The 24,437-nt window shown below is 42.9% G+C and overlaps 1 protein-coding gene across 5 annotated transcripts in view; it reads left to right on the top strand.

Moving 5' to 3' along the window:
* ARHGAP26 (Rho GTPase activating protein 26) overlaps positions 1 to 24,437 on the top strand; it is a 437,396-nt gene that overhangs the window by 102,111 nt on the left and 310,848 nt on the right. For all 5 annotated transcript variants that reach the window (XM_045075346.1, XM_045075348.1, XM_045075347.1 and 2 more), the window contains exons 2-6: positions 129 to 224; positions 1,786 to 1,847; positions 6,830 to 6,901; positions 12,245 to 12,346; positions 20,786 to 20,896. In XM_045075346.1, coding sequence (XP_044931281.1) covers positions 129 to 224; positions 1,786 to 1,847; positions 6,830 to 6,901; positions 12,245 to 12,346; positions 20,786 to 20,896 — 443 coding nt within the window. The remainder of the gene's footprint in view (positions 1 to 128; positions 225 to 1,785; positions 1,848 to 6,829; positions 6,902 to 12,244; positions 12,347 to 20,785; positions 20,897 to 24,437) is intronic.

Genomic DNA, 24,437 nt, shown 5'->3' with positions numbered 1-24,437 from the left:
TACGTTGTGTTTGAAATAGCCTCAAGACCAAATCTAGCTGCTACATTAGTAGAAGGACTAAAACATTCAGCAAATGTGAAAATCAATTTACGTCAGTAATTCATGTTTTTTACTCTTTTTCTTGCTAGGTTTGTCTTTGGCAAAGAGGAAATTTGCTGATTCCTTAAATGAATTTAAATTTCAGTGCATAGGAGATGCAGAAACAGATGATGAAATGTGTATAGGTAAGTCATAACCATGTGTCTGATAAGATGAGTCACTGTTCTTCATAACTGTCATTGTTCTTACTGAGCCTTTTTCCTGTGATAGGAAGTATCTAAGTGTCATAAATTAAGAAGTCCACACCAACAGTGGAGGGACCAAAGTGTAGGGAGGGTCAGGGGCCAGGGGGCTTCTCCTCAGAGTTCTGAGACCACTTCTCTCACCCTGGGGCCTGTAGGAGGCAGCTTGAAGGTTTGCAGTGGGGTTCTTCTCTCCACCCTCCTGTAATGTTTTGCTTCTGGCTGTTTTTGTGACTTTTCTTTGCCCTGGTACTATAGAACTTAGAGCAAGACCAAAAGACAGGTAGATGAGGAAAGAATTACAGGTTGCAAATGATAGTTTGTGGGCTGAAATCAGAATACAACCATGTTTTCTTTGGCACTCATTTCTTAAAATTGAATTAATATATAAATCAACTTTGTGTAAAGTTCTGGTTTTCCATCTCTTTGAAAACTGGAGACTCTGATCCGCTGTCCCCACATTCAGGTCTGACAGTTGTGGTATGGAGCTCCATAGCTGCCACTGCCTTCAGATGGACAGAGGAGCTTGCTGTCCAGCTCTCCTCCCTCTTTCTTAAACCAGAGGCTGAGGGAGGGTTTACTGTTGATTGCTGTACTGGTTCTCTTTTCTGCTTTTCTTTTACCTCCTGTGTTTTGCAGGTGGTGCTGAGCACAGAGGATTTGCAGTGTCAAGACACCTGTCTCTGGCAGGGTCTAGTCATTGCCCTTGAATCTTCTTACGTTGGGCATCTTGGTTAGCTACAGGGGTGAGCAAGGATTGAAAAGGTTGTCAAATGCTTATTGAATTCCTCTTGTCACATAGAGTACCCGGATCTGGGGTTGAGGGAAGGCCTCCGGGAGATAGCTGAGAGCAATGAAAATGCATCACTATAGTAACTTCTGGAGCTCCCAACATTTCGTATATGTCCTGAATATCCTCAGGGCTATTGCAGTTACTGCCCTTTGCCTTTGGGAATTACTCTATTGAGGACTCTCCAGGTCTGACCACCATGCTGCATTTTTATAGTGTATTATATTCACAAGTGGCTTGAGGACTCAGGAAGAAGAATCCAAGGAGAAGCCAGAGATGTGGCTTGCATTGCAAGCTATATTGGTTCAGTTGTGGTATCAGAGGAAAGTTGATTTCTGACTTAGTCCCACAACCCAAGTCGAAGAGGTCAGATCCTGGGCAGGAAATCCTTCAACTCCTACGCAGAACTCTGCCCTTTTTAGTCTGTAGTCTGGAAGCTGGCCAGCACCTCATCAGCCCTGGGTAGTCTCAGGAACAGGCAGGTCTTTGAAGGAAATCCTTTCCCAGCTAGAGTTCCAGGTGAAATTAACCTGCATTCGGGGGGTCATCCTGAATGGTTAATGATTAAAAGATAAGGGGAGCCTTGGGAAGCAATTGACTTTAGGATTCTGCATGTGCCGAGGGATTTCAGTCCACAACATAATAGCTATACCTGGAAAGGCTCCCAAAGGCCCATTTCTCTATGTCCCTTTCATGGTACTTTCTCTTTTCCAGCAAGGTCTTTGCAGGAGTTTGCCACTGTCCTCAGGAATCTTGAAGATGAACGGATACGGATGGTGAGTACAGCTGGGCTGCTTTTGCTCCCATACAGTGTGATCATGTCAAGAGATTTGTTGTCAGAAGAACTGGGTTTGAGTCCAGCCTCCACCACTTGAGTGTTTTGAGCTCTTGAGCAAGCCTCATCTTCTCATCTTTGCAGGGTTAGAAACATTTCGCAATTGTTAAGGGATTAGTGTGGATAATGTTAGAACCACGTTGTTGACCTCCCGAAGATTCACTGTAAGGTACACCCATAAGGTATGACTTACGGGTGGATCTTTTGAATTAATTAACTTTTGGGGGCCTCCAATTCCCTACAGGCAGAGTGGAAATGAAGGTGTCACACTCTGCTCCCTGCTTTCCTCATTTTGCTAAACTTATGCAAGACCTTTGAAGGGCACTCCTTCACTTTTTATTCCGAAACGCCTAACCCTAGTGCCTGCCCTCTAGTATGCACCCAGTATGTAGTGTATGGGCACGGAGTAAATGATGACATTTATAAGAGGTTCTTCAAAGGAGGCACTGTGCAAAATCAAGAATCAAATGCTGATCTCCAGGTTCTTAAGAGATACCTCCTGTATTCTCATTCTGATGTGGCTCAACATCAACAGATGAGGGATTCCGCATCTATAAGTTCTTTTGCATCCTCTTCTTATTGCTGAGATACCAAGAATGAAGCCTGATTTGAAATCCCCCTGCTGGCTGCATGCTGGTTTGTCCCTGGAAGGCTTGCCCCTAAGCTAGCAGTGCTACTGAGGCCTAGGAAGAGTCTATCAATGAAGATTTTCCCGCTCTTCCCATGCTAAAACTGATCATTTGAGACTAAGTCCACTATCTTAATCTGCATAGACTGCCATAACAGGATGCCGTGGGCTGGATGGCTTCCACAGCAAATACCGATTTCTCAAAGTTGTGGAGACTGGGTAGTCCAAGATTAAGGATCCAACTGATTTGGTTCCTGGTGAGGACACTTTTCCTGGCTTGCACATGGCCCCCTTCTTACTGTGTCCGTAAATGGGAGGGAAAGGGGACGGAATGGCTCTTCAGTCTTTGCTTAGAATGGCTTTAATCCCATTGTGAGGATTCTACCCTGATGACCTAATTACCTTCCAAAGGCTTCATCTCCAGATAGTGTTACACTGACGGTATTAAAGGATAATATGAGGCATATCATATTTTGTAAATTTTATTTGAACAAAAATTGGTTCATATTGGATAGTACCAAACTAGAAATATTTAGGAAAGCTCTATTGACAGAACTATAGAGCAAATACTTTTATAGAGAACATATGGAAGTAGCAAGGAAATTACATGATGGGCTATATCGCAGGCTATTGCCTTATTTGGGAAAGCCTAGTTGTTTCCATTTCTTAACCTTGAGGGATTTATAGCCTTGGATTTTGGTTGGCTTACATAGGCTGTTAGACCATTAGAGTCTCTTTGTTTAATTGATAGAGGTTAGGGCTTCCCCTTATAAATTTTCAGGAGATGCTGCTCAGTCCGTAGTCTTGACCAAGACATTATGTATGCATACATTGTAAATTTTAACCCACGTGATGATTCTGTGCGGTGGTATCTATAGCATCCCAGTGTCTAGATGAAGATCTTGAGGTTTAGAATGATTAACATGCCCAAGATCACATAGTTAAAAAACAGTTGCAGTCTGGATTCAAACCCAAATTTGTGTTAGACCAAAGAATGGGGAAATTTTGTTGAAATTCTCAATAGAGCAGAAGCTCTCACCTTCTGCCCTGCACAGAGAGACAGAAATAGTGTCTCTGTGTTTTCCTTGATTGCTCATTTTTGGGCGCTTGAACCAGAATCCGGAGGCTGGTGGCTGCAGCAGGGTTGGTGGTGGGTGGAGGCAGGGGGAAGCTTGTGTGTTTGTGCATGTGCTACTGCCTGAGAAAGGGAAGTGACTCTTTGGAGTCTGATTCTTGGCGGAGTCAGTATTTGTGGGTGGGGGGTGTGGTAAGCAAATCAAGCTGAATACTGGACAGATTGCTGTGGCCTATGGTAAGAGAACAATGACTGGATTATACTCTTCAGTTTGCCTCTGCAATTTTATTATTAATGTCAGTGAACTGAGTTTCTGCTGTGTGCGTCTGAGTATCTAGCTGTTGCAAGCCCCTTCTGTACCTCATCAGCTGAGCTCAGCTTTGAAAAGCCACACATTTTTGGGAAGCCTTCTCTGACTCCCTGGGGTATTTGGCCATGCTTTGTATTTTTTTTAGTATCCAGCTCATGTCTCTGATTCTCCATTTACCACATTGTGTCAGATAATCATTGCATCTGTCTTGTGTTCTTGAAGAGCATAGAGTGGGTTTCTGTTCCCAGCATCAGTGTAGTGCTTGCAACTGGTGGAAATTACACAGTCCTAGAATCTTAGACCCAGAACAACCTTGTTTCTCACTGTCTGTAGTCTTTCATTGGCCACATGGGAAAACTGAGGTCTGGTGAAGGCAAATAGCAAGCAGTAGAAGGACTGGGACAGGGTCTTGGGCATCCTGGTTCCCAGGTGAGTAGGTACTGCTTTTGTGTATTTAGCATCTCCTTAAGGCTAGATTCTCAATCATGGATGCCCATTGAAACAACTTGGGAAGTTTAAAGTATACTGATTCCTAGGATGAAGCACAGAGATTCTGATTTTATTGGTTTGAAGTGTAGCCTGGACATTGAGGTTTTTAGAAGCTTCCCAGGTGAGCCTGACATGCAGCTTAGGGTGAAAATTAGTGGCTTAGGGGCTCAGCATACCACTGTGAGCTTTGAAGACTTACCCTTGATTTGTGGAAGTTTTAAACAAGTGAGCCCATTAAGCAACATCAAATAATAATAAAAATCAAACAAGTTAAACATTGCAGCCCTCATGTTAAAATGCTCTCTCCCTAGATAAGTGCTCTCAAAATTGAGAAAAAAGCAAATGGCAATAAATTTGGAGACCTGCCACCTTTTATTCCTCCTATTGCTCAGTTAGTTCTTGGCTGTGTCCATCTTTGGCTTCTGGCATTTACTCTGTTGGTTTCATTGTGATGTATATGCATGTGATTTAGAAAAATAATGCTTTGTTGTATCAAGATTCCTGAAATAATTAATTGAGTGACAAGTGAGCAGTGAATGATTTAAAAGGAAAGATTGTAAAATATTTTACTGCCTTAGAATAGACCATAGATTCCTAGAGCTGGAACAATCCAGCCTACTCATTTTGCAGATTAGGAAATTAGAGCCCAGAGAGGTTAAATACTTTGCCTGTGGTCACACAGTTGGCAGCTAGTCAAGAAATAATTCATTCACTCCTGTAGTCATTGAAAAATAATTCGAGTGCTTCTTTGTTTCAGCACTCTTCTGTGTTTGGGGGGAAATGGTAGGCAAGTGAACATTTATGAGGTAGTGGTATGTGTGTGTGTTTGCAGAGTGGTAAATTAGAAAACTTTATCTGGCCTACATCTTCTGAAGAAAACACTTGGTGGCCTGGTGAGAAGTTTCTTTGGAATATGCGGGTGATCATGGAAGGCCTTCTTAAAGTGGTGTCCTTTAAGCCAGTACCTCAATTAGAATAATAAATGAGTCGTTCATGAGAGCATTTGGGGATCAAGCATGTGAGGGAATGTCTAAATGCAAAAACCTGGAAATAAGCCTAGTTTTGTGCATTTGAGGTGCATGGGGGCGATGGTATGGTTGGCATCTAGGATCTGATGGAGTGAGTGGTGGGGGAGGTTGAGAGGTAGCCAGTGGTCTGGAGGTGCAGATGTCCTGATTCTTGTATTGGTAGGAATACACAAAGTCAGACTTGGAAGGTTTTCATGCCACACCATGTCCAAAGATGTTTCTTGCTCTTAATCTAGACTCAGTGTTGATCTGCCTAAAATATATCTACCTAAATATAGCTTGGGTGAATGGGCATTCATAAGATATACCTGAAGCTGAAATTTAGATCCTAACCTGTCACCAGTTCCCTTCTACCTTTACATGGTTAATTATATTTTTCAAATACTTGTTTTTATTATTGTTAAGATTTTTAATTTATTCATTAGAGAGAGTAAGTGAGCAAGAGCACAAGCAGTGGGGAGGGTCAGAGGGAGAGGGAGAAACAGACTGTGGGGCTTGATCCCAGGTCCCCGGGATCATGAGCTGAGCCAAAAGCTGACACTTAACCAGCTGAGCCACCCAGGTGCCCCAGAGGTACTCATTTTTTTAAAAAAAGATTTTATTTATTTGAGATAGAGAATGACTGGGAAAAGGGCAGAGGGAAAGGAAGAAGCAGACTCTCCACCGAGCAGGGAGTCCAATGTGGGGCTCAATCCCAGGACCCTAGGATCATGACTTGAGCTAAAGGCAGATGCTTAACTGAGTGAACCACCCAGGTGCCCCAAAAGGTACTCATTTTTAAGGAATCAGTCACACACAGGAAGAATTCCATGTTTTGAGATGATGAGTTTGATCTGACATGCTTTCTGTTCAAGTATTGTGAACAATTGACACATGCAACAGTATTGCTTACTCAGTTTAAAAAAAAAAAAAGATTTGTTTTAGAGAGCTTGAGAGCATGGTAGGGGAGGGGCCAGAGAGAGGGGGAGAGAATCCTCAAGGAGACTCCCCACTGAGCACAGAACCTAATGCCACTGGGCCCCAAGATCATCACCTGAGCTTAAATCAAGAGTCAGACGATGGGGTGCCTGGTTGGCTTAGTGGATTAAGCCTCTGCCTTTGGCTCAGGTCATGATCCCAGGGTCCTGGGATCAAGCACCATATCGGGCTTTCTGCTCAGTGGGAAGACTGCTTCCCCTTCGGTCTCTGGCTGCCTCTCTGCCTACTTGTGATCTCTCTCTGTCAAATTAAATAAAAGCTTAAAAAAAAAAAAAAGAGTCAGATACTTAACTGACTGAGCCACCCAGGCGTCCTGCTTACTCAGATTTTAAAGTGAGAGGCATTTTGTGCCAAAACTGCTAGAATTCTTAACTGATATTTGCTTTTATTCCCCTGCCCTGTTTTTCCTCACCAGATTGAGAATGCCAGCGAGGTGCTCATCACTCCCTTGGAGAAGTTTCGGAAGGAGCAGATTGGGGCTGCCAAGGTGAGAATTATGCAAACCTTGCTCTTGGATTTTAGGGCAGCCTTGTTTTTGGATTTTATATAGTGGTTCATCAGTTACTCACAAGTGTCTAAAGTAAGACTTCTTGGTCAACCCCAGAGCAGTCATTCTAGTATTTTGTTACCTAATTGTTTTTTGCTAGTTCATAAATTGTGCAAAGGTAGAAACCATGCCTCCTTGTGTTAGCAGATACCTCTGTGCTTGGACAAGGTGGAGTTGTACTTACTGCAGAGTCCAGGGCTCAGAGCCTAGACCAGGGAGTTGCAAAATGGGCCCTGAGGGCCTCACGACCCTGTTGTGAGCTCATTTTTGCTGAGTGAAAATGTGCCCTTTGTTGCCAGATCTTGAAATTTTTCAAGAGAAAGTTGAAACGGCAGAGTTTTCTTTGAAATGTCCTGGTTTAAAAAAATATTGGCAAACAATTTAAAAGTACATATTCCACATGGTGCAGGTCAAAAAACAGGACTGCTTCAACTTCTATGTCCTGGTTTGTTACCACTGACCAGGAGGGACTGCAGCTGAAATGTGGCTGGCTTGCAGCAGAAATTTCTCTGAGAACGGTGCAAAGGGAATCTTGTTCCTTTTCAAAAGATGAATTCTTCACGGTTCCCCTGTGCTGTGAGAAATCATAGGTAACCCTAGCTGGTTTGACTGGTAGTAGTAGGGTGTTAGAGGCCACCTGCAAAGAAGGTGTTTGCGCTGGGATCAGTGAAAGCAGGAGGATTTACCAGATACTCTTCCTCTTTTTCTGGAACCCTGAGTTCTTCAGCCGCAGTCCTGTGCGCCACCTGCAGGTGGTTTTGGGCAACATCACTCTGACGTGTAATTTCACTCCTCTGTGAAATGGCCTTGAGAGGTAGATGCCAATAGGTGGGGAATAGGTAACTGCAATGTAATGAAGTGGGATCTGTCTCCCAACCCCACCTCCTCACCTAAGCACATGAGCTTCTGAAAATGAATGCGGTTAGGGTCTGAAAAAATGATGTGCTGTTCAGTGAACGTTCTTCAGAGGGATGGTTGACTGTAGTTTGAAGGATGGACCACAGCAAAGATTTTTCTTCCAGTTCTGTAGCACTTTCTACTAAATGACACTTTACATTTATGAAGAAATTAAAGCTCATGGGTTTTGTATCAGAGATTAAGGAATGTAAAATTAAAAGGGAGTCTTGTTCCATAAAGAGTTTGTTCAAGACTTTGAATTTGCCATGAGTGTCCCTCCCAAGTTCTCATATTTGTAGGCCCAGTAATCAGGACTTCCCCTTAGTGGCCTTGGGACCTGTGCTTCCTACTCATGATAACATATGGCAGTGGCTCTGGGGATGCTGAAAAGCTTAGAGGCCGCAGTGGAGCCAACAGACCTCCTTATCGAGCGAGTCCTCTTTCCAAGAGTCTTTCCTGCCTCTGAGCATGGATGCTTCTTATTCTGCCCTCTTCCCTCAGTCCCTGGTTTTGGGCATTCCCACAGTTGCCACGGAGGTAAAGCAGGAGTCTGAGAGGCCTCATTTTGGGTAGTACCAGTGATTGTAACGACAGGACCAGTTATTCTTCTGGGCATGGGGTGGGGATAGGGCTGTAGAGGGTGAGAAGTAGAAGAATGAACGAATTTGAATAAAACCATCACTCATCAAAACGTGTTGCCTCTCATATATACTCTGATCTCTCATTCCTCTTGAATAGTGTGATGATGTTGGAGATGATTTTTCCTCCTCCTTCCTGTGTCATTTCCTTTTTTCTCTGTACTTGTTCCTCCCCTCCCTCTACATGACACATTTATATCCTAGTATTGTATACATTTAAGAGAAAGCAAAGAAACAGACTCTTCACCAGACAGTCTAGGCAGCAGACTAAAGAATACCTAAGAGCCAGCCAGGGCTCTTGAGCGGCCAAGTAGAAGTTTCTGAACTCTGCCTGTGCTAAAATTACCCTTCCTCCCTCTCTGGTGTGGCTTCAGTTGCTATAACAACCTGTTGCTACTTGCAAGAAGCAGAAGTTAGTATTGGGTGTGAAGGCAGCCAGGGAGGAGGACCCGTGGGCATTCTGGTGCTAGCATAGCTGCCCTGTGGTAGGGCACAGCCCTGGAGCTGGGCATAACTGTGACCCTGGGTTCAGAATTCTGAGTTTGGAGGAATTTGTTTTTCCTCCAGGCGAGGTTCATTTAGAGAGCTGGGCTCTCCAGTGAAAGGAGAAGTTTATGGTGAAGAGGGGGCCCTAACCTCATTTGTTGCATTGGCATGCCAGCTTGGGGAGTAGCTGAACTTCTCTGTACCTGTTTCCTGATCTGTAGGATGAGGACACTGATAATATTTACCTTGTAGAGTTCTTATGAAAAAGATGTAAGTAAACACACATACAGTGCTTAGAACAGTGCTTGTCATATAGGCTTTTTATGTTAGCTGTTAGATTCAATACATACAGTTCATTCATTTAAAAAAGATAAGTGAGTGCCTGCTTTGTGCCTGGCACCACACTACACACTGGTTTATGGTGGAGAACAAGTGAAGATGTACTGTGCTCCTGGTGTGGCTGAGGAGAACGACATGAAACAAAAAGATGTAAATAAGCACAATTTCAAACTGTGGTACGTGCTATGCAGGCTTCTCTCATGGGACCTTAGGCATGGGAAGGAAGTGGTGTTCTCAGTAAGGAGGAGGCACATTCAGATGATGGGCCTCTTGACCACTGTCACCGCGATAGCTGCCGTCATTACTACTGCCATCATCATCATCAATACTGAATTTTATTGTGCATTTTCTGTGTGATGGGCCCTCTGCTAAGAGTGGTCTGTGGCTTATCTCATTTTATCCTAATAAGCCTTTGAGGGGGGAGGTGTTTTTATTCTTTGTTAAACACTCTCTGAGCTGAAAGAGGAAGGAACCTGACCAGTTACCTCCTGGAGTCCTCCTCAGTTTAATAGATGAGAGAATCCAGTTCTGAAGAGGGGAAGTGATTTGTTTAGAATTGATCCATGTAGAATTAGGAATCATTTCCAGAATCCCAGTTCTGTCCTTCATCCATTTAGGCGCCCACAGTGGATTCCCTGGAAGGCAAGCACCATCTTATATCTGAGTGGAGAATTTAAACTCACTAAGACTACCCTCTCAACTTAAGACCATTATCTTAGTAGAGTTATCTTCAGAAGTCTTGTTGCTGTTTTCCAGGACAGAAACTGCTTCCCTTTCTCGTTAGCTCTGGCTGTCCTCTTGAACATGGAATGTGGCAGCTCAAGTTGCCAGAAAGTCACAGAATGCTGGTGACTCATGTTCACTGGCCTTTTTTCACCTCTGGCCGGCTTGGCTCTTGCAGCACAGGGTTCTCCTTGGGGCTTGCTGACAGGCTGCTGGAGTGGATCTGTGAGCATGAAGTGGAGTTGGGGCCGTAGCGCAAAGTTGCTGATTTCTATGCAGGAAAGAGTTGTTTAAGTCAAGTGTCTAGCCTGTATGTACCCTTCTTCAAATTTGAAGGAGTAATGTCTCCTTGGGCTTTTTCCTCACTTGCTTCTGCATGTTGTGTTGTTCTTGTGTATAAGTAGTCTTCCAAGCAAAATTCAGGTTTGTAAAAATGATTACATGTTAGCTAACAAGGGTATGTGATGAGTCCTCCCACTTTGAAGGCTTAGAATCATGCTGTCAACCAGAAAAATGGAGCTCTTGATGTGGCAGGAGATTGTCAGGGCTTCAGGCGAGAGCTTCTTGGTGATTCCTGTGCCACTTAGGCTTCCCAGTGTTAAGCTCAGAGCATTTGTACTTACTGCTCTAGTGTTCTAGAAGGGTCCACCCTGTCTCTCAGATGATTAGCAGCTCACATTCCCTTCCCCAGTGAGGCCTCTATGGAGCACCCTATCTGTGGAATCTCTGACTGCACCTTATTTCCTTCATAGCACTTTTGGCTGCTGATAATTATTTATTTGTTTCTGGGTCAATTGTGTCTGTCCTACTAGAATACCCCTACCATAAGGCTTGGGACCACTTCTGCCTTGACCATTGGCTACAGGAGCCGGACACAGAGTGGTTACTTCATTCTTCATTTCACAAAGAATGGAGATGTCTCTGAGCTTCCTTATCTGACTGCACAATTTTTTTCTCCTCTGTAGAGGCCTTGGAGTTGCAGAAAATTAGGTCCTGTGGGTTCCACCTAAGGCAAGAGTAAGACTGAGGGGCTCACTTAGTGAAATTGATCATGTTCATTAGGCCGTTGTCCACCATTTTCCAGCCCTCTTGCTTGGATGGAAAAAAGAGACCGCCCGTGAATATACATCTCAGGTGCTACTGAGAGGTGGGCTTTGGAGGCAGCCTCTCTGGCCTCAGATCCCAGCTCTGTCACTTTCTATGACTTTTTACAAGTTAACTTCCCTAGATCTAAATTTCCTTATTTGTAAAATGGGAGATAAAAGTAGAATCTCAATGACTCAGTGATTTGGTGGTAAAGCAGGGATTATTAAGTGTATTATGATATTTATTATTTTTCATTTTGAAAGCTGTTAATGTAGGTAATAAAAACTTCCAATGTGAGAAGAATATCACCCATTGTCCCATTTCCTTAACTCGATTATTCTCATTTTGCCATCTAATCTTTGTCTCTAGGTAGCTACACTCTATGTAGGATGCACCAAGTTTGTATCATATTAATAATTTACATTACATTATAAGCAACTTGCCATATGACTACCTCACCCTTCTATTTAAATTTACTAGATATCCAACCCTTTCATGACCTCAAACCCTATCTATGGGCAGTGATGTTGCTTTAGCTTTTTTTATTTGTTTGTTACTGAGAATGATGCTTCTGTGAATTCATTTGTTTTCTTTTGAATCTTCATTCATTTTAAAGACCCACATGTGCTACTGTTGTGCCCAAGGATATTAGGTCTATATATTAAGTACTTTTTACCATTGTTAAAGCTAGAACTACCCTTATTCTAGACTTGTGCCACTTAAGATTTCAGTTGGATCTTTGTGCTCTGGAATTTGCTTCATAGGTAACTTTGCTCTGTTCTTTGCCCTTGAATATGCTTGAACTTAGAAATTGGAAATTTCTGTTTCATAATTGAGATTCTCAGGACGTGGAATCCTGGCTTTGCCACTATTAAATACTTGTATTTACCTTGTTTCTGGCATTGTAGTGGTTCCTTTATGATAAATACTCAAAACCATTGGTCTGCTGTTGGCTGGGGAGTGGCTTTATTTAATGCACATTAAACAGCTGCGTTGTCCCCTGTTCTGGGTCTGAGGGAATGATGAAGCTATGAAATAGAACAGGCAGATGTCTTGGCAAGATTGCTTTTATTCCTGCAACATTTTACTTTTTCTCTTTTCCTCTTTTTGCCAGGAAGCCAAAAAGAAGTATGACAAGGAGACAGAAAAGTATTGTGGCATCTTAGAAAAACACTTAAATTTGTCTTCCAAGAAGAAAGAATCGCAGCTTCAGGAGGTAAGAAACTTCAGTAGTATCCTGAATAAGGTGTTCAAGTTCTGTGTGGTACAGGGGATGCGTGCTGGCTCACCTTTGCCAGAAAATCCTGAGGTTTGAAAAGACCTCACAAACCAGGAGCTTGACCTCGATCCCTCATCAGATGCCTGTTGCCTGTATTGCCCTTGTATCTTCCCGCGCACAGCACCCCTTTTCTGGCTGTCCAACCTACTAGTGGGATGGGTGCAGGTACTGCTGGTCAAGATCAAGCACCTCCTTATTGGGCAGCCCTAGTCACCAAAACGTGCTTCTTCCTTTCAAACTGAAATCTGGTTTCCTGTTTCTCTTACCCTTTACCTTGATTCTGCACTTTCTGTCTTACTTTTTGTCTTCCTACCTTATATCAGTAATTTGAGACATTAGCATCTGGAACACTTTGGTCATCCTTCTTTATTGTTCATACTATTGTTACTATTTTTTAAAGATTTTATTTATATATTTGAGAGAGGGAGAGAGCAGGAGGGGCAGGGAGGGGGCAGAAGGAGAGGGAGAAGCAGAAGCAGGCTCCCTCCTGAGCAGGGATCCTGACTTGGGGCTCTAGCTCAGGACCAAGGATCATGACCTGAGCCCAAGGCAGAGCCTTAACCAACTGAGCCTTTGAGGTGCCCTGGTTGTTATTTTTTAAAAATTATTTCAACCAACCAAAAAAAAATTACTTCAACCAGTACTTGATATTAGTCTGTCTTTCTTGCTTCCTTTTTTTTCTTTAAGCAGGTTTTGTTATTCCTATGTTTTATGCTTTCGTAACTTTGTTTCTAAAAAAGGTAATTTATCTTACCTACCCTGAGCCTTTCTGGATTGACATGAAGAGTATGTTCACTTGGAAAGATAAATTAGCTTTGCAGCTGTGGATCTCTGATCATTTTTGTTTAGTTCATGGAGATTTGCATAGTGGGGGTGTTTTTTTCTTGGGAGACAGAGCAGTTTCTTTAGTGGAACTCCGAGGTTGACTACATGAATGTTATTTCGCTTTTAACAATTTGCTTGACCTTTCTCAAGTATGTGCTAAAGAGAGGCTGTGACTTCCAAGCTAGCCCACATTCTTATTTCAGTTTTTATTAAAATTCCAGTTAGTTAACATATGGTATAATATTAGTTTCGGGTATACAGTCCAGTGATTCAGCAGTTCCATACCTCACCCGGTGCTCATCAGGACAAGTGCATTCCTTAATCCTCATCACACATTTACCCCATCTCCCCGCCCACCTCCCCTCTGGTAACCTTCAGTGTGGTCTCTTTAATAAAGAGTCAGTTTCTTGTTTTTTCTCTCTCTCTCCTTTCCTTTGCTCATTTTTTTTTTTTTCTTAAATACCACACAAGTGGAATCATATGATATTTGTTTTTCTCTGGCTGACTTATTTCACGTAGCATTATACTTTCTAGATCTAACCACATTGCAGCAGATGGCAATATTTTTTATTTTTGAAGTGCCTGAGTAATACTCCTCTGTAATTCTAAACTGCATCTTTTTTACCCATTCATTAGTTGGTGGACACTTGTTAAGCTAGCCCTCATTCTTGAATTTACTTTGTTTTTGAGCAAATACCATGCAGTATTTCTGTCAGGTGAAAGTTACTCTGTAGATCCTGTGGTTGAAGGTTGAACGATGACAATTCCTCAGGAGATGGTGAAGTCAAGTCCCCTACCAACCAGGTCCTCAGGAACATCTGGTTCTCAGAACTCTCTGCTTTGATATGGGAGTTTAAACCAGTTGTGTAAGTGACAAACGGGGCCCAATAGCGACTCTGGCAACAAGTGTTTGTGGTGGGCTTTGCAGACCAGTTCTTAGCCAACCAACCAAAAGCAACTGAGCACTTGGTTTGAACTGTGGGGGGTAGAAAACACTAACCTATCTCTGAAAATCTTGTGCCTGTCTAGGGAAAAAGCAGCAAACACATGGCAAGGTGATTCTTGAAGATAGCATAGCTACTCAGGTAAATCTTGTCAAATACACTTGAGAAGGCTAAAGAAAACCTATTTTGAGTAGATTGTATATAAAGTACTGAATTCATTGAATGGAATCCCAGCTGTACATGGGGTATGAGTCCTGGAAGATGCTCATATGTGGTTGTTCATGCTAAGTGTGTAAATCCATTTAGGATCTATCCTGATGCCCTCACTTTCTAGTTATCTTTCTTTGGGTATCATTTGGCATTTAAGGTTTGGAAACTACATTTAAGGATAGTCTTTTTGGCTGCAACTCAGAATGACCAGAGCTGGCCAGCTCTGTAGTTTCTAAGCAGTTAACAGGAGTCAGTGTCCTTAAGAGTTGAGCAACGACATGATTGTTCCAGCACCTACTGGTGTTGAGAGGCCTGTAGTACAGTTAGTCTGTAGGCATGGTGTCCCCCAGAGTGAGGATGCTTCTCCAGTCTGTTCCTTCTATTCCTGGATCCTGCTGATATGGTCTGGGATGAGTCTAACATACTCTTTTAAGGCTACACCAAGCCCTCTCCTGAGATAGCATGGTGTCAGGACCACAGAACTGGGTGGCAAAGAGATATCTAACTTCAGGGTCTGCTGTGCCATATAGTCACTGTGTGACCTAGGACAAGTGTTCATCTCTCTGAGCTTTTAGTTCCATTTTTTATAAAATACAAACTATCTATTCTGTGTACTTAATGCATGAGAAGGCAAATTATGGCTGCTAAACAAATAAAAAGTACTAACCACAAGACTGGCTTATTTTTCCCCATCCCTTTTTTGAAAATGGATGGTACTCTCTTCCTCACTGACTTCATATGTTCAGATTACTAAAATAGAATACCATAGACTAGGTAGCTTATAGAGACAGAAATTTAACTCTCGCAGTTCTGGAGGTTAGGAAGGCCAATATTAAGGCGCTGGCAGATTTAGTGTCTAGTGAGAGCTTGCTTCCTGGTTCATAAATGGCTGTGTTCTTGCTGTGGCCCACGTGGTAGAAGGGCTAAGGGAGCTCTCCCGGGTTTCTCCTATAAGGCCACTCATCCCATTCATGAGGACTCCACCCTCATGACTTGATCACCTCCCAAATGCCACACCTCTAAGTGCTGTCACACTGGAGGTTAGGTTTCAGCATATGAGTGTTGTCAGGGACACAAACATTAGTCCATAGCACTGACCTGGCCAGTTATATGTATTAGTGGGCATTTCTTCATTATGTTCTTTTGTTACAGTTCGTTGTGTGCTTGTCTTTGACCCAGTCAAAGTACTTCTAAGTACTTTCTAAGTACTTTGTAAGGCAAGGAGCAGGCTGCAGGTTTTTCAGAAACATCTGGGTCAATTCTCAAGGATTGCTTTTTAGTTGTACCTTAGCTGGATTGAATTGATAAAAATACTATTATAATACTTTCACCATCACCAACAATAATAGTAGTATTTACTGAATGCTTATTTCTATACTGGGTACTGTGTTAGGCACTTCATTTGGAACCTTCTCAAATCCTTACCACCTTCTTGTGAGGTACAGATGTATTCCCTTGATTTTACATATGAGGAGGTTAAGGCTTGAAGGTGTTAAATAGCTTGCTCATAGCTCTTCAGTGAGGTTGTGCACACTGGATTCTGGAGCTCTTTTCTCTTACCTCATTGTGCCCTTCTGCTTGTCTTTCTGTCTTGGGAAGGTGGGACATTGCTGGGCTGCCTGTAAGTCGTTGTTATTCAATGCACATATCATGAAAATAGAATTGGCCTGAAGGAGGAACCTTGATAATCTTCTGGTTGAACCTCCTGGAAATAGATTTGAAGTAACTGGGTTCCTTGCAGAGGTCGATTTATTCAAGGTCTTCCAGCTATTTAGTGATGATTTCTTCACATTTATTAAAAAATCAACTTAGGAACGTGACTAAACACCTAGTGCACTTTTAATGAAATCTCCTTTCTTTGATTATCCAGAATTTTTCCCTGATTGCAGGCCTCAGAACTGAATACCTTTAAGATCTAGCCCATTCCCACATCCTGGTGGGTAAAATCATAGCTCAGTCATGTGGAATGACACTGCCATCTAGTGGATGATTCTTTAAAAAAAATCAGCTATTTTTCAAGAGCTATGAAGCTTCAAAGAAAATATTCACTTAACAAATGTACACTACACGCTTCTGTGAGTCTATTCAGGTGTTGAGCCAATTATGGAGAGTGAAATGAATGATTGGCTTCCTGGAACTTTTAGTCTAGGACAGGGCCTCTTTTCCAAGAAGCATAAAATGGTTGGTGTGTCTCAAACAAGCTGGGAGATTCACTGCTTCTCAGGTAAGAAGTGGAGAAACGATTTTGAGTGGCCAGCCAGGTGGGCTGGGCTCTTGACCTGTGAGTCCATTGCAGGATGGGGGTCTAAAAGATATGTTGAATTCTGTGGCCCAGATGAGAAGGGACATTAGCAGGAGAAACATACCATTCCACTTGGATTTTTTCTTCCCTTTCCTTTGGAAATGCATCAAGTTAGGCATTTCTTCTGAGAACTGGATCACTATTGGCCACATAGAGATCAATTCATTCATTCCTCAAATCTCTCTTGAATACTTATTAAGGGCCTGGCACTGTTCTGGAAGATGGGATACTAAAATGGAAAATGAGACTAAGTCTTTGCTCTCATTGACATTATATTGCCGTAGGCAAAATACTAGAATAGAGAATCATAGAATTGAATTTTATATAGTGATAAGGAAACAAATTGGGAGGAAGGAAGGAAGTCTTTGTCTTATGTACAATAACGTGGTTAATAAAGTCTTCTCTAAAGAGGCTAATATTTGAATGGAAACCAGAAGGATAAGAAGGACAACCAAGAGAAAAGCTTAGGACAGTGTTCTTTAAATTGTGGGTATGTTGGTTTGCCTGGCTGGTTCAGTTGCTAGAGCGTGTGATTCCTGATCTCAAGGTTGTGAGTTCGAGGCCCACTCTGGGTGTGGAGATTACTTAAACTGTTTTTAAAAACTGTGTGTGTCATAAAAATCTGGACTACTGGGTCATGAAATGCAGTAGAGGAGGCTAGAACAGAAGAAGCCTATAGAGGCATGTTTTTTTCAGGTCATAATATAAAAGGTGTTTCTTACTGTGTCTTAAAGTTTTTTTTTTTAATTTTTTATTTTTTATAAACATATACTTTTATCCCCAGGGGTACAGGTCTGTGAATTACCAGGTTTACGCACTTCACAGCACTCACCAAATGTGTCTTAAAGTTTTAAAAATTTTTGTATTTATCAAGGAAAAGAGGTTTATCAGCAGAAGGAACACCCAAGTGCAAAGATTGATTGGCAGGAAAACATTTGGAATGTTACAGGGCAGCGAGTCTATCTCGGGGCTGGAGCATGGTGAGAATGCTTTGGAGGGAGGCTGGGAGGAGGGATAGGTGGGCAGGTCATAGAGTATTTTGTAGACATGGTAGAAGCCAGATAAAGGCATTGAGGGGGTTGTGAGAAGCTCTGGCTCAAATTTGAAGAAAGCTCTTCTGGTTGCTGGGTGCAGACTGGATTGGGGTGGTGGGGAGAAGGCGAACAGAGAGACCAGTTAGGAGACTAAGTCAGACTCAATGGCTGACTTAGGGGAGGAGCTGGGATCTAAGCCCAGCAGTACTGGTGGTAGTGACAGCAACTGTGCACACAGCATCTTTTGGTATTCAATTTGCTCATATCCTTAAGCTCATTTTCTCTTGAAAATAGCTCCCCTGCAGAACAAGGGCAGATACCATCTCCAGCCTCCAGGTGTGGGAAGGAGACCCAGAGAGGTTAAGGGACTTGAGCTGGTCTCTCTAGCTAGAGAATGCTAGAACTGCAAGTGCACGCCAGTTGTTTGCCATTAGCTCTCTGGCTGATGCTGGGCTCTGCTATTTGTCTCAGAGGAGTTTCCTCCATTGCTGCTTAACTGCAGGAGCCACTTTGCACATTTCCTGAATGACCCTTTCTTCCGTTGCAATGTCAGTTGGCAAGCCTGAGCAGGGAGAATGTTGGAGGTGTGTGGGTGGTCCGGGGAAGTAGATGCATCCCTGGTGGAAGTGTGTTGGATTTGCACTACGAGGAAATTAAAGGCTGCAGGAACATATGGGGCTTAGCTGGCAGGAGCCCAGGTGGAAGGGATGTCAGCCCAGAGGTCTGAACCGCCATGCCTTAGGGGCGGGGAGGGGGGGTGGTGGTGTGCAGCATTTCTGAAACTGTGTCTCCGAATAAAGATATCTCAGTCGTGGGCGCCTGGGTGGCTCAGTGGGTTAAAACCTCTGCCTTCGGCTCAGGTCATGATCCCAGGGTCCTGGGATGGAGGCCTGCATCAGGCTCTCTGCTCAGCTGGGAGCCTGCTTCCTCCTCTCTCTCTGCCTGCTTCTCTGCCTACTTGTGATCTCTGTCTGTTAAATAAATAAATAAAAATCTTTAAAAAAAAAAAAAAAAGATCTCTCAGTCCTCAGATGCCAACTTGCTCTGCTTGGAGGCTTAGAAAATGTCCCCAGGCTTAGCCTTTCCTTTTGCTTTTGTTCAGCACTACTCAGTAGACTAGCTTCTGTGTATTAATACTGGGATGGAATAATGATCTGGGAGGAAGATGCTCACAGGAGAGTGGGATGGGCTATTTGTGCTCTCCCAGAGTTTGCAATCTTCTGTTTATTTACATGATTTAAAAAATTTTTTTAAATTTTTTTTATAAACATATAATGTATTATTAGCCCCAGGGGGTACAGGTCTGTGAATCGCCAGGTTTACACACTTCACAGCACTCACCATATCACATACCCTCCCCAATGTCCGTAACCCCACCACCCTCTCCCTACCTACATGATTTTTAAATATCTCTATTCTTCACTATGCTATGAGCTCCACAAAGGAAGTTTCTTTTTGTTCATGATGGTTGAATGAATGAATGATTTGTCAAGTCCTTTAGACAGAAAGATAGCCATGCCATATTTGGTGTAATGGCAGCTAAGATATGTCCCAAGTTTATTCTGTAGGGATCTTGACAAGGGAGCACAGAAAGACATGGTTCTTTGGGGGCTTTTCGTGTCTTTGTGAAGTATGTTGTAGAATGGTTTCTGATCCTTCTGTTTTTAAAGAGAGCAGAGATGTGTCTCCTACCAGCAGGGGGGATTCATTTCTATTAAAAAATACTGGGTGGCTCAATTGGTCAAGCATCTGCCTGTAGCTCAGGTCAGGATCCTGGGACCTTGGGATGGAGCCCTGCGTCAGAGCCCTGCTGAGCAGGGAGCCTGCTTCTCCCTCTCACCTCCCCCACCCCCCACTTGTGCTCTCTTGCAAATAAATAAAATTGTTATATATATATATATATGTATGTATATTTTGTCATCGAAAATGTGCATTCAGTGTAATTATCTGCTTTGAGAGATTGAGGTGACAGCGAAGCCGCAGAAAGTCTATGAGCTTTATTGTGATAGTTGCAGTACTTTGCAGCATAGCATTTGCTATTACACACACACACACACACATGCACTCTCTCTCTCTCTCTCTCCCCTCCCCCTTATTTTTTCCTCTGGCATCTATGTCCCACATCAGTGGTTTAATTGTACTCAGTGTGGTCCTTTTCAGATGTCCCCTCTCTCACATTTGCAAAGAGGGAGGACTGAGGCTAGGTTGGGGTAATGTAATTGCTCTGCTGGGGTAAACTGACAGTTTGTGCTTTGACAACAAAGAAAGTATGGGAAACTTATGTGGAAATGACCTTTTCTGAGGTCCCCTGCCCTCTAACAGCTCATTTGGTTCATTCCTGATGGGATGTGGATATCCCTGCAGGTGTTTTTTTTTTTTCCTTCTTTTTTCCTCCTTCAAGATTTGTTTTCCATGGAACCCCGGTCTACCCCAGGGTGTGGAAGGCAGTACAGACTACTAGGTTAAAGATGGTTGAGGTGCAGGGCATCTGAGTGGCTCAGTCAGGGAAGACTCAACTCTTGGTTTCTGCCCAGGTCCTGATCTCATGATTGTGCTATTGAGTCCCACTGTGGAGTCTGCTTATAGTTTCTCTCTTACTCCCCCCACCCCCCACCCCTGCCATGCACTTGCTCTCTTTCTTTTCTCAAACAAATAAGTACTTCTTTAAAAAAAGGTGATGAAGTGTCTTGGAGGCAGATTCACAAGTACAGAAATCCTAATTCTTCCGTGTACCTGCTGCTTCAGTTCCCTAACGTCAGCAGGTTTCATTTTCTTCCTGTAAATTAGAGGTAATGAGAATGTCTTCTTCTTAGGAATGGAACGATGATTAAATAACTATAGTTAATGAGGAGCGAGTAATGTAAAATATGTCCACCTGAGGGCTTGGTGCCTGACACAAAGTCAGGTGCCGGGGTGAGCACTGTCATTATTCTTAGGTCTATTTCGTGCTGTTTGCGTTGTTTTTAAATACCATCTCCAGAGATTTTTTCTGGCCTGCTTGCTGAATACTCTCCTTGGGTAGTAACCAATTTTTTTCTCTGAAATTCTTTCTTGTTTGTAGGCAGACAGCCAAGTGGACTTGGTCCGGCAGCATTTCTATGAAGTATCGCTGGAGTATGTCTTCAAGGTGCAGGAAGTCCAAGAGAGGAAGATGTTTGAATTCGTGGAGCCTGTAAGTAGATGCTCAGGGTTTCGTGGTGTACCCACACTTTGGTCCCCAATCCTCATTTCACTACTTAGATTACAAAATGCTCTAAGTTGCTGATGAAGAGGTTGACCAGCCCCGGGGCTGTGCCTCCTGCTAAGTCATAGTGCTCTGTCGATCTGACTGACCCTGGATTGTCCCCAGAGGCCATTCCTGGGCAACCTGAGTGGTAGTGATGGTGCATTCAGGGGTAGTTGCTTCATTCTGCTAATTGGTGTCTAAGTGGAAAGAGGGCAAGGGAGGTTTAAATCTTGCCCGACAGTAGTGATTACACCTTAACTTTTCACCCTCCTACCCCTTTCTTTCTCCCTCAAATAATCCAAATATAGTAGTTGCCCAAGGAAAAAGGGGAATGTACATACTACTTTCCTCTTTTTGTCTGCTCAATTCAAAGCCCCTCTAAGCTCCTCCCATGCATTAAAATGTGCTATTACATAATGTGATTTCTCCTTGTAGTTTGTTAAAACTGGGCAGACAGGAGATTGTGTTTAGTGAACCATAATGGGATTTGGACTTGGTCACTGTGTCCCAGTGGGTATAAAAGGGTGTCATGTAGAAACAAGTCTGGCTTTAGTTGAGGCCACCTTAGCCTGGTCATGGCCCAGGGGTGCTGCCCTGCCCCACTGTGGCCCTCCAAATGCACATGACCAGGATATCCATGTACCACCAAAAGAGCATGTGGGCCTCAGTTTAAAACTCCTACAGACCTGGGATTCTTTCTTAAAAATGCTGGCTGTGATTGAGACCCCCAGCTTGGGGTCTCTATAGAAACAAGATTCTTAGCTACCTAGATTTAAGAAAGTGATTTTCTTAGGCAACAGAATAAAATTGTAAGAAACTGAAAGAAAATAACCACTCTTTTTAGTAAAGAGTGTTCTGTGCTCTATTTCTAACTAACAGACTTCTAGGATGCTTTTTAGGCATGTAGACTCACTAATAGTTTTATCAGAATCCCGTTGGCTTTGGGATCTGATGCTTTGAATATTTTTACTATACTGAAAAAACTGGGATTCCACTCTCTGTCACTTCATCTGGCAAATTCCTTGAAGTCTTGAATTACTTCATTCTTCTTATCTGAAAATTAGAAACTTTAAAGCCAACTTCCTATCTAGTGGTGGTCTCTGTCACAGTTCAGGTCAAAATCCTCATGTTTCTGCAGAAGCCATCTGTCAGAGAAAGTGAACTTATTGATTTCCCTGCTTAGGACACAGAGCTGTTAAAGCCAGCATTTCAATGAGAGCTTTACTGAAGACTGTTTCCTCTGGTGTGGGCAGGCATTCAAAAGCTGTTGTAGATTGAGGCTTGGGTATATTTAATTGATTTTACCAGAATTTGTAGAGGAAAACAATAGTGTGATTGTAATAATCTTTTGTGCACTTTGATATTATTCTGCAATTGCCTGCTTTTGAAGACTTGGATTTTAATTGGTCCATCTTCTTTGAGGTGATTTTTTTGACGTTGTCGCTGTCCACTTTGACCTCCCAGTAGGTGTTCCTAGTAAGTCAGGTACTATATCTGTTAACTTTTGCTGGGTGACAACCACAAAACCTCATATAGCAGTAGACATTTATTTCTTCTAAATCTGGGTGTTTCAGCCAGTCTGGTCTGGACTCAGCTGGATGACTGCTGATCTAGATGGGCTTTCCTTCTCCTCATCCTCCTTTTCTTTCTCCTCTTCCTTTTCTTTTTTCCTCCTCCTTTTCCTTCTCATTCTTCTTCTCTTCCCCCTCCCCCCTCCTCTTCCCCCGCCCCCTCATCCCTCTCCTCTCCTTCCTCTTCCCCCTTCTTTTTTTTAAAGAAACCTTCAAGGAATAATCCTTCTACTTCCTGAAACTCACTTTTAGTATATCAGCGTCTTGAGTTTTTGAAAGGCAGCATTATCATTGGTAAGGGCTCCAGAGCCAGATGGCCTAGGTTTAAATCTCAGCTCAGCCATTTCCTAGCTGTGTGTTCTTTGGGGAAGTTACCTATCTTTCTGAGCCTTAGTTTCCTTATCTACAACATGAGTATAATAATATCACCTACTATATAAAGATGTTAGTGCACCTAAATGTTTATAGGAGCAATGTCTATAATAGCCAAACTATGGAAAGAGACTAGATGTCCATCAACAGATGAACGGATAAAGAAGATATGGTGTATATATATACACAATGGAATACTATGCAACCATCAACCCCCACCCCCCAATCTTGCCATTTGCAACATGGATGGAACTAGAGGGTATTATGCTAAGCAAAATAAGTTAATCAGAGAAAGACAGTTATCATATGATCTCTTTGATATGAGGAATTTAAGAGGCAGGGCATGGGGGTCATGGGAGGAGGGGAGGGAAAAATGAAACAAGGTGAGGGGAAGATAAATCATAAGAGACTCAATCTCAGGAAACAAACTGAGGGCTGCTGGAGGGGAGGGGGAGGTAGGAATAGGGTGGCTGGGTGAAGGACAATGAGGAGGGTATGTGGTATGGTGAGCACTGTGAATCGTGTAAGACTGGTGATTCACAGACCTGTACCCCCGAAACAAACAATATATTACATGTTAATGGTAAAAAAAAAGGAAAAAGAATATAAAGATGTTAGGAAGAATAACTTAGTTTATGCATGTATGATGCTTAGAATAGACGGAATCAACCTACTTAGCACCCAGTTAGTATATAGTTGCTAACTAGCACCCAGTCAACCAGGGTCTGCTCAGATGAGCAAATGAGTCAAGTGGCAATATTAACAGGGCCTACCTGTTATAATAGAAAAATTCTTGGTAAATCTGAAAGCATTTACTCACTACCAGAAAAATTGCTGAAGATCCCATTGCTGTTTCTGAGGAGTTCAAAGCCTCATTAGGGAAATATGATGAATGTAATAGAGAGGTAGCCAAGGGAGCAAGCAGCTCAGTGCCAGTTGGGTCAGGAGGGATCATGTGGAGAAGTGGCAGAGGGGTTTCAAGAGTGGAAAACTGTTACGATTTGTGATTGTGTCCCAGGCCAGGCATTGAGGCACCTGGAAAGCTAATGAAAAAAATTTCTGGTTGGAATAAAAGGAAAGTGATAGGATCTTGCCCACAGTTAGATGAGTTGGTTGAGAAGGCTGCATGTAGAATTCACATGTTCAACCTTCACTTTTTATAGAAGTAAACATGGCTTAACCTACCACCTCATGAGGTCATGGGCCAGTCAGTGCTTTGGGAGCTGTGGATAGCGGGAGGATTGATCCAGAGCACTGCTGATTAGATCTGTGGTTGTCAAAGTCTGAGGAATGCAGACTCTCAGGTTCTAACCCAGACCCAAAAATTAGGGAGTGGGGCCCAGTCATCTCTCTTTCAGTAATCCTCTAAGGTGATTCTGTGGCACTTTTAAGTTTGAGCCCCTGGCTGAGATGATGCAGAAGACCCTGAAATAACAGCTGATGATGGGGTGTAACTGTGTTATATGCTAATGATCCCTTCACCTTCATAATGTCCTCCAGTCCTTACACTGTCTCTGAGGGTAAATGATTGCTGTTCCATGTCT

The sequence above is a fragment of the Mustela putorius genome, unplaced genomic scaffold (genome assembly GCF_011764305.1).
Source record: "Mustela putorius furo isolate JIRA1106 unplaced genomic scaffold, ASM1176430v1.1 tig00000145_pilon_pilon_pilon, whole genome shotgun sequence".
In the NCBI taxonomy this organism is placed as follows: domain Eukaryota; kingdom Metazoa; phylum Chordata; class Mammalia; order Carnivora; family Mustelidae; genus Mustela; species Mustela putorius.
This window is presented reverse-complemented; position numbering and strand designations above follow the sequence as displayed.